The sequence below is a fragment of the Raphanus sativus genome, chromosome 3 (assembly GCF_000801105.2).
Source record: "Raphanus sativus cultivar WK10039 chromosome 3, ASM80110v3, whole genome shotgun sequence".
Taxonomy (NCBI): domain Eukaryota; kingdom Viridiplantae; phylum Streptophyta; class Magnoliopsida; order Brassicales; family Brassicaceae; genus Raphanus; species Raphanus sativus.
In genome coordinates this window covers 1338997-1348708 of record NC_079513.1, presented here as the reverse complement: position 1 = coordinate 1348708, position 9712 = coordinate 1338997, and the positions used below count along the sequence as shown (strand labels likewise).

Genomic DNA, 9712 nt, shown 5'->3' with positions numbered 1-9712 from the left:
AAAAGAGCGAGCAGCAGAGAGGAGAGATGGAAGTCCGCCTGGGGCTGGAACTGGCCTAGAGTTATCTTCTACAGCATTGTATTGTGGACGAACATGACTGTTATCTTCCACAACAACATTGTACTGTGGACGACGACTATCTGAGCTTGGATCAAGACTGGAAAGGATAACCAAATCAAGAAAGAAAGAGGAGATTTAATACAAATATACAATGAAGAAGAGAAGAAAGAGAAAACACGTACATGCTTCGTTCGACATCCCTGAAGTGAGAATTGATGGCTTCAGTGAGGTTATTGCCATGTTCCTGATCATAATAAGTTAGCCATTACTCAGATCTACTACTCTCCAGAATTCCAGATTCCAATTGCATTCCAAATCTATCCGAAAAGGAGATCAAATGCAGAAAAGAAAAGAAAAAGGGGCGGCTAACCTCGAGTGTTTGAATGGCGAGTGACTCATCAGCGCCGGTGATGCTCATGTATGACTGAATGGCGTCTCTCGATGGTCTCATCATCTCCGCCCGTGGCTCACTGTGTCGGTTCGACTAGGAACAAACTCGAATTATGGAAGCAAACCGCCTTCTTTCTTATTCTTCTAGTGTTTGATTTGTAATCTGTTTCAAGATTTGTTCAACTGATTCGAACCGCCGCTGATGAGTCTACACTCTACACCAAAGTGACGTTTAATTGCTTTTTTCTTTTATTTTACTTTCCCTCACACGTTGCCATCTTTTTTTTTTTTTAACTCAACTTTCAACTTTCATTAACCTTCTGGTTCACCATACAAAGAAATGTCATTTCTCACATGATATTTTAACCAAATTTTTTTTTTTTTTTTTGATATCTCTGGTGTCTGGGCAGCCACTTTCCCAAATATCCCCCGAAGGGGTCCAGCGCCCCAGCAGTAAGGATGTTAAATCGCTGTGGCCGGGTTTCGAAGCTGGGTGGCGGGCACCTCAGCCGAGGTTCCATTACCACCAGGCTACGAAGCCCGGTTTATTTTAACCAAATTGGCTCTACAGAATATAACTTAGGGACATTAGACATAAATGTAAAAGTCTCCTTTGCTATCCTGTCAGCAGCCTTGTTTGCACCTCTTGGATTAAACCTCAGTAGAACTTCAGGAATTTGGGACAGCAGCTGAGAGATTGCCTGCAATGTTGGTTGGAGAATGGGCCAGAACTGATCCTCGCCTATCAGCATTTTTATCAGATTCAAAGAATCGGACTCGAAGATCACTTTGTTGTAACCAAACCTCACCACCGTCTCTGCTGCCCATTTTAAAGCCTCAGCCTCTGTTTCAATACTTGACCCAAGTCTTGGTACTCTTCTTGCACCTGCCCATATTAGCTTCCCTTTATTATCTCTGCATATCCATATTAGCTTCCCTTTATTATCTCACACGTTGCCATCTAATTTCCATTTTCCACCATCCAGCACTTACATATGTTTTTCTTAATAATTCCACAACTTTACTCCCTTTTCTTATCCACAATTACTTTAATTAATAATTAAATTTATTTAAAATTTAATATTTGTTCAACTTTTAGATTTATACTAGATTTTGAATCTTTAGATCGAACGGATGTCAATTTTCTTTCATTTTATTTTTGTGCATACTAAATGTTATACATAATTTATAATGTGTATACCGATATAATATTTTAAGAAATAACTATGTATACCTTTTTATGTTCTACAGTAAATACTATGACCGATATTTATCGGACATCATATAAACAACTCCAACATTTTATAATTAGATTTATATATAAAGTATCTAGAAAATAAAATTTCTGAATTAAAAATACGAAAATAGATATATGTGATTTAATATTGTATTAGAAATTGATACATTAGTTACAAAATTTGTAAGAAACAAATATTGCCTACAATTTATTCCTTAGAATATTCGATTTGTATAATTATATCCATAGTTTTTAAAATAGAGAAAATATATGTATTGTATAAATATTTTATAAATCAGTTAGGAAAGATCATTATTGTCTTGACTGATTGTATATGTGACATATAAGAGCATCATTAACCCACAACCCCTCATGGGTTGCTTATTTTTTATTTTTTTTTTCTTAAGTTTTGTTTTATCTGAATTAAAAAAAAAAAAAAAAAATTAAAGAGAGAACCAATCGCGGGCCGCCACACGTCGGTGGGGCCCGCAAACAGTTGAAACAATCCATGATTCACGCCGCTTGTTTAAGCGTTCTTTCTTCTTCTTCTCTTTCTCTTTCCTGTTTTTTTTAATTAAAAAAATAGTAAGCACCTTCATTAACAACAGCGTTAATGGTGCTCTAATATGCCAACTTAATTGATTTATGAGTATAATGTTTAGTTTTAATTTTTTCTTGGTTAACTTTCTAAAGATTGTGAAAATACTTAATATATTGATTTAAACTTGGTTATCAAGATTTTTTTTAAAAAATATAATTTTATTTTTTGAAAATTTTAATTGGTTAAAATAGTTAAGAATGTGATTTAGATTGTAATAAGTATTTATTTATATAAGTGATAATATATATATATATATATTAAATTTTACTCGATTAAATAATTGTTTATATGATATTTCAAAACATAATAATTTATAGTTTATATTGAGTAATCTTGTTTTGTCTTGTATATCATCAATTGTATCATCCATACTTTTTAGAATATGACTTTTATATCCGGACAAATTATTTTTTATGGATCAAAATTTTATGAAAATATATAATAAAATTGTTTTATATATTATTTAAAAAAATATGGGATTATATGTTTTATATTTTCAACATTTATCATACTGAACTTGTATTGGGATATTATTTATATGAAAATATATGAATATATTATTCAACGTTATAGTCATGGTAAAAAAAATTAGTGTATAGGGAATTTCTCTAAAATTTTATGAATATATTTTTGCTTTTCATTAAAAGAAATTAATTAAGCGGTGAAAAAGACAGAACTAACCATAGCGGTTAACGAATTCGGCGGTGACACGAAGAAATAACGAAAAAGACAGAACTAACCATAGGGTCACCGCCGTCGCTCTTATATCGATAAGAAACAACAAGGGTAAACTTTTTCATCCGTTGTTTCTGCGCTCCTACTCGAGTGAACCGAGAACCCTTCGTCTCTTCTTTGTAGGGCGAACTCAGTTTAGTCGAACAAGATGGATTTCCTAAACAAGCTCGACACGGACACGTCTCTATCAATTTTTTGTCGTCTAAACGACCCATCAGATGTTGTCCGTGCCAGTGCTGTCTCACGCTCCTGGCGAGACCTCGGTAATTAAGACATTTCAGAAACCTTTTAATTGCTTTCTTCCAGTGTAATTGAATTGTTTTTATGCACTTGCACGTGCAGTGATCAGATACGGTCTCTCCAAGAACCTATGCTTCAAGCTCTTCCATCAGCTAACTTGCGTGGATCGTGTTAATGACGAGTCCTCAGGGTGGTCAAAGCTACTAGAAAGAGAGCACAGGGCTTTTGCTTTACTGGCTAAAGGCTGCACGTCTTCTCCTATCACAAGCTGTATCGCTGATGCCATCGTAGCATCTAGCACTGATAACTTCCCAGAAGAGTGCATCTTGAACACACTCGATGAAAGAGATCGAATTGGTGCCACACCTTCGTATTGGTCCAGTTCAGGACAACACAAGACTTCAGTGCCCGAAACACTTGTTTATAAGCTCAAGGGTGATTTATGTGTCGTTACTGAGTTCAGCATTCACCCTTTCCAAGGTTGGTTACAACACTTCTTCGTTTTTATTGTTTTTTCTTCTAAGTGTTAGCTCTTTAACGGTGTTACTGTTACCCTCTGTAGCTTATTTTCAGAGTGGTTCTCCGATTTACTCTTCGCATTATGTACGTTTCCGGTTGGGTCATCTTGATAACAAGTCACAGGAGAAAAACAACTATGTATGGACTTACACTTCACAACAGTTTGCAATGGCTCAGGTGTGTGTGTGTGTGTGTGTCTTTAGCATATGCTATCAAGTCTGAACTGTTAATAACCAATGTTTTTTGTTTTTGTTTTTTTATGAGTAGGAAAATCGATTGCAGAACTTTAAGCTTGCAGAACCAGTTGTTTGCATTGGTGGGTATATGCTAATCGAGTTTCTAGGCCGAGTTCAGACACAAGAACTGGATGGACTATACTACATATGGTACGTTGTCGGTCTCTTCCCCTATTGGTCCTAGTAGATTCCTTATAACTTAACAAGTTGTGCACGTTGAGAGTGAGTTTTTTTTTCTTTCAAATTTTGTTTATTTGTTTTGCAGTGTGTCGCATGTTAAAGTGATGGGAAGATCACTCGCAAAATCGTTTAGATTGGTGGATGCGGACGGCGAGTCAGGAAAGGTTGGGTTGAAGGTGGTGAGTTACTGTGATCCCAGAGAAATGGGTGAAGAAGAGGTGGGGCAAAGGCCGTTTAGGCAGATGGTGAGGAACCACCTTGACGAGCTCTTGTATTTCAGACGACGATGAGATTTAGTGTCTGAATAATAACTATGAGGATACTGAATCGAGTGGGGTTTATTATTTTATTCTCTTTTTCTTTTATTGATGATGATCTCTCTCACGAAAGAAAGTTTGTTCAGTGCTAGAAACAAATTGCATTCAAATAAAATAAATAACACACAAGTATCTGGCTGCAGTAGCTGTGATGGGAACAAACAACAGTGTAGTCACTCTCGATCACACACTTAGCCCCTCATAGAGGAAGGTATCCTATTCCTGTCAGAAGTAATAGTAGGCAATCACATGGCCTTCTTCACTGTTTATCTGAGAATAGAACCAAAAACAAAAGAAATTTACTGAAACTTGCAGTGAGAATGAAATTGAAACCAAAAGTATAATAATACAAAATAGTTCTCGTTCAAAATTTCACTGTGGTCATTTTTTTTTTATTTAAAAGATTAATTTTCTCTACTCACTACAAGCTATAATAGACATAGCCAGGTCACTCAACCTTGTGATCAGACACAAGAACTGAGTGTAACAAAACTCCAACTAACCTTCTTAGCTTCGATTAAAAACTATTTAAGTAAAATAAGCAGAAGCTCCAAATCTTGCAAAAACATCCTAGGTCCCACATATTTTGTCTTATTCCCCTACCAACTAACTTAATTTATATTACTATTATTGCAAAACCTCTTGTTCCTTTCTTTATCTCAGCATGTCCTCATCTTTGAGATCTCCATCAAAGAAGCTGCTTCTCTCTTTCCACATAACTCTCATCAGCCACACATAAATACATATCTTAACACTCACTAAACATTAGACTAGCCCCCACTGGCAAGATATTTACTTTTGTTTCAGCTTCTTACCCTGAGGCAAAGAGAGCGTTTTCAGGATGGAACTAAGGCCTAGAATGCTCAAAGACTGCCTCTTGGAAGATTCAAATTCATGTTCCTCAAATGGGTTCAAATCTTTTCCCAGACGGCCTCCGCTGGACACCTTCCCAAAGAAGAAACAAGCCAATGCACTGCAGGCTGTGATCAATGCCGTTAAGAACCTCAGTTCCAACGCCATTAAATCCACTCCATCAGGGCTTTTACCAAGAAGCCTTTCTCGACGGCTATCATCAAAGAAAAAATCAGAAAACCAAGCAAGCATCACCACCATCGTTCGAGTCAAAGACATCGTACGTTGGAGCTCCTCCAAGGATCTGGTGCATGAAGACATATCACGTTTCCAACCTCGTCAGTACACAGCCAAGACAACCACCGGATCCTCCACCACCACCAGCGGCACATCCTCCAGCAGCTGGTGCGACTCAGATTTTACGTCAGAGTTTTTACCGTCATCATCATGGGGAGGTAACGTTGAAAAAGAGGAAGGTGGTGAAAACTACAAGTTACAATGTGTCGGCGAAGATTCTTGCACAGCAGTAGTTACAGACGCCGACACTGTAGTGGGACCTGAGGTAATTATAATTACTACTATATTAAGAAATATAAACTCACTCCTTGATACATTATATTAATCACAGAGTTTAAACTAGTACATGCATAATAAATTAAATTTTATGGAAAAGATAAAAGTTATAGTATGTGATTTGAGATCTTATGTGTTGACTTTGCTTCAACCGTACGGTCGGGTCGCCCATGCTGTCTTTAAATGCACGTGCTGCTGTTCGGTAATGAAAAAAATTCACATGAAGACAAAACAGAAGCTGTCTTTGTCTTTCTTTTGTAGACACGTAGAAGAATCGTATGTACAGGGTCATATAAGAGTAGCTCTGCATTAACATTTAATAAAAAATGGAATTAGTACACTATAATTAATAAATAGTTTGGATGATTTTGACTGATATGCAATGATCATGACCAGGACTTACAGTGTGAAGAGGACCAGAACAGTCCCGTCTCTGTTCTTGAGATACAACTTGGGGAAGATGACCAAGCATCAGAGACTTCTTTCAGTCAATGCCTTGATAACGTGGAAAGTGCGTTTACTTTTCCTTCATTTCAATCAAAGCAAGTTTGTTTCTTTTGTTATTTTTAGACATCTAAGTTTTGAAACAAACGATGTGTGTAATGGTTTTGGCAGGAACCAAGCAGAAGCTCATGCAAACGATTCAACGGTTTGAGAATTTGGCCAACATTAGTCCTTTCAATTTGGAGGAATGGGACGAGGAATCTTGCAAGGAAGAAAGTTGTGATGCAGAGATTGAAGAAGATGAAGATGACACTGATGAGGTTGAAGAGAAGGCAGCTGAGCTATGGGACCGAGTCAGAGAAAGACATGCTATTTGGATCCACGAAGAACATCTCATAATGGACTATTTCAGAGATGAACTGATGATGCAGAGAACAAACGAAACTCATCATCAACACTTTGAGGAGCAATTGGTGGGAGAGGCAAAAGGATGGTTAGAGGGAGAAAGAGTATCAGAGCTTGAATGCGGAACAGGTGAGCAGAGGAGACAGGCATGTGCTAGAGAGATTGAAAGACTGGAGTGGAATGAGAAACGGATGAAGGAGGAGCTTGAAGAGGTTGCTACGCAGATTGAGGATGGACTCTTCAGCCTGTTAGTGAATGAAACTTTAAATGCACTCTTCTGAGTAATAACCTGAACAAATCAACAAGCGTTAGCCTCCGACATGCGTTGTCAACCTGATTCTAAAGCACAACAAACCTGTGAAAGGAGATAGATGCAGCTCAACAACACTCATTCAGGTAACTTGAAGTTCAAGCTTAGCTAGAAATCAGCAGGCAGAAACAGTTTTGATTAGGGCTTTGAGTTTAAGCCCCACTTTTCTTTGATCTACTTTTGTAAGAATAAAACAAACGAATAATACAAAATGTACATTGAACTCTAAAGCATATGGCTGTTTCTGCAAACACAGCTCAGAGGCTGTTTTTTTTTCTCAATTTCTCAAGATGTTATTAATATTACAGACATAAACAGATATTATCAGAGATTCAATAACAAAAACAAAGCAAGACAAATACAAGCATTTCGATGAGTTTCTGTTCTTTAGAACTCTCCTTACTGAGGATTGAACTTGACTGTTTCACGATATATAAGCTCCTTGATGTTCTCTTCTGACAAAGAAGGTTGTTCGAAATCGAAATTGAACGGCCTCACACACACCGGTTCCTCGTTTATATCGTGCAGCGGGGCCAAATACGGGTGGCACAAAGCCTCATCAACTACAACAATAACCATGTTTAAGAAACGCAGTGATAAGAAGCAGACGTATATATGGATACAAGACTCACCTGTGATGCGTCTGCTAGGATCAAAGACGAGCATTTTCTCCAGCAAATCTGCTGCGCCAGCTGACATGTTCGGGAACCTAGCAGCAAAGTTCTGTCTCGGGTACTGTGGAAGCTGTTTAACGTATCTCCTTGCGTTGTCACTCCTTAAGAACCCCAAGCTTGAATCATCAGGTGATCCTATAAGCTGTGCTTTCACAGAGATTCATGAACAAAAAAATGCAGTTGATACCCAAAAGAAACAAGGCTAAGTGACTCTATGTGGTTTACCTCAGTGATAAGCCTAAGCTGATGAACATAATCTTTACCGGGAAACAAGGGCTCTCTTGTCATTGTTTCACCGAGAATACAACCGACGGACCAAATATCGATGGCTGCGGTGTACTCGGAGCAGTTAAGGAGCAACTCTGGAGCACGGTACCAGCGTGTAACAACGTACTCAGTCATGAAGTCGGTCTCGGATTTGGTCCTCGCAAGCCCGAAATCACCAAGCTTTAGATCACAGTTTGCATTGAGGAGCAAATTGCTGGGCTTTAAATCACGGTGTAACACATTGGCTGAGTGCACATACTTGAGCCCACGTAACAACTGATACAAGAAGAACTGCACATAGGAAAAAAATCACTGAAACTAGTTCTGAAATAGTCAAACCAACAAACCGAATAAAACTACCTTATAAGTATGAAACAATACTAAATCGAACTGTTACTTAGACCAATCTTAGTTTCCAACACAAGAACATATCAATCTCTAGCTTCCTGAACCAATCATCTTCTACATAAAAGGGGAAACATACCCGACAATGATCATCAGTTAAGGGTTGGTTAGAGCGTATAATCTGGTGGAGATCAGTGTCCATAAGCTCATAAACAATGTAAACATCGTTGAAGTTCTCTCTCAGGGGTGGTCTTATTATATCCTTAACAGCAATAACCTGCGCCAAAAAACAAAAATAAAAGATATATAGCTATTTTGTTTCTCACAAGAAATGATAATTGAAAAGAAGATGATAGATATAATAATAATAATGACATTCTCGTGATCCATGTGCTTGAGGAGCTTAATCTCTCTCAAAGTCCTTTTGGCGTCGATGATGTTGTCAAAAGCGTTGCCGATCTTCTTGATCGCTACTTCCTCTCCCGTCTCTGAGTTTGTAGCAGCACTGAACACCATAGAGATATCAAAAAAGAGAAACAACACTTTCAAAACCCTAATTCGAGTATGAATAAACCTTTGATTGCTAATAGTAAAATCAAAATCAAACGAGAATCTGAGAGATCGGGAGGAATCGAAGAGGAGATCTCACCAGACGATGCCGTAAGCGCCTCTGCCGATGGGGCGAAGAGGAGGAACATACTTTCTACTCACTTCGAAGATGTTTCCATAAACATTGTACTGAACGTAGCTACCTCCGTGAGTAGCCAATCCTTTCGTGCTCTGATCGCTTGAACCACCGAAACAGTTCTCCGCCGCCATAGCTAAAATCGAATTGAATCGGACCCAAGCACACGCTCGCTGAAACTGAGGGAGAGAGAGAGAGGGAGAGGCTATAAGGGAAGGAGATGTGTTGACATTTCTACGAATACGTGTGGACCTTCTTTTTTTGAATCCAAAGGTCTCTCGGGCGACCCGTGACCCTAAACGGGTTTTAGTCTTCTTCTTCTTCCTTTTTTTTTTCCTTAAGTCAACTTCTTTTTTTTTTTATTCTTTTCCAGGTATAGGTGGGCTGGAAATTGGAATTGTAGCCTATGATTACGCTCCCATTATTCTATATTTTTATATAATTTAACAAGTAAATTACTTCATGTGGGAATGTTCATATTGCCAATCAATCAATACTATTAAAACATGAGAACTTTTTATCGACTATGTTTTGGATTATCAAAAAAGTTACAGTCCAACTAATATATTTGACTTATTTTATCCTAAATAATAATTATCGCAAATCTAACTACTTCCTTATTATTTTGACAACAATTTCGTG

General features: G+C 37.7%; 4 protein-coding genes across 4 annotated transcripts in view; 2 read left to right on the top strand and 2 right to left on the bottom strand.

Moving 5' to 3' along the window:
- The window catches only part of LOC108846599 (plant UBX domain-containing protein 9), a 34837-nt gene extending 34149 nt beyond the window's left edge, over positions 1-688 (bottom strand). The window contains exons 1-3 of the mRNA XM_057006051.1: positions 431-688; positions 243-304; positions 1-157 (exon numbers count right to left, since the gene is read on the bottom strand). Of these exons, the coding sequence (XP_056862031.1) occupies positions 1-157; positions 243-304; positions 431-514 (303 nt within the window). The 5' untranslated portion in view covers positions 515-688. The remainder of the gene's footprint in view (positions 158-242; positions 305-430) is intronic.
- A 2307-nt stretch (positions 689-2995) lies between these two features.
- LOC130509095 (F-box protein At4g00755-like) lies at positions 2996-4563 on the top strand. Its single transcript, XM_057004699.1, has 5 exons — positions 2996-3286; positions 3366-3743; positions 3826-3959; positions 4050-4168; positions 4284-4563. Exons 1-5 carry the CDS (start codon positions 3172-3174, stop codon positions 4486-4488), a joined length of 951 nt encoding a protein of 316 aa, XP_056860679.1. The 5' UTR covers positions 2996-3171; the 3' UTR covers positions 4489-4563.
- A 513-nt stretch (positions 4564-5076) lies between these two features.
- Positions 5077-7255, top strand: LOC108844276 (uncharacterized). Its single transcript, XM_018617498.2, has 3 exons — positions 5077-5929; positions 6337-6451; positions 6556-7255. The coding sequence occupies exons 1-3, from the start codon at positions 5357-5359 to the stop codon at positions 7068-7070; spliced, it is 1203 nt and encodes a 400-aa protein (XP_018473000.1). The 5' UTR covers positions 5077-5356; the 3' UTR covers positions 7071-7255.
- An 83-nt stretch (positions 7256-7338) lies between these two features.
- On the bottom strand, positions 7339-9289 carry LOC108844277 (mitogen-activated protein kinase 4). Its single transcript, XM_018617500.2, has 6 exons — positions 9035-9289; positions 8761-8890; positions 8525-8662; positions 7999-8331; positions 7732-7915; positions 7339-7662 (listed from the first exon to the last, which is right to left on the bottom strand). Exons 1-6 carry the CDS (start codon positions 9202-9204, stop codon positions 7499-7501), a joined length of 1119 nt encoding a protein of 372 aa, XP_018473002.1. The 5' UTR covers positions 9205-9289; the 3' UTR covers positions 7339-7498.
- Between the last annotated feature and the right edge of the window lie 423 nt (positions 9290-9712).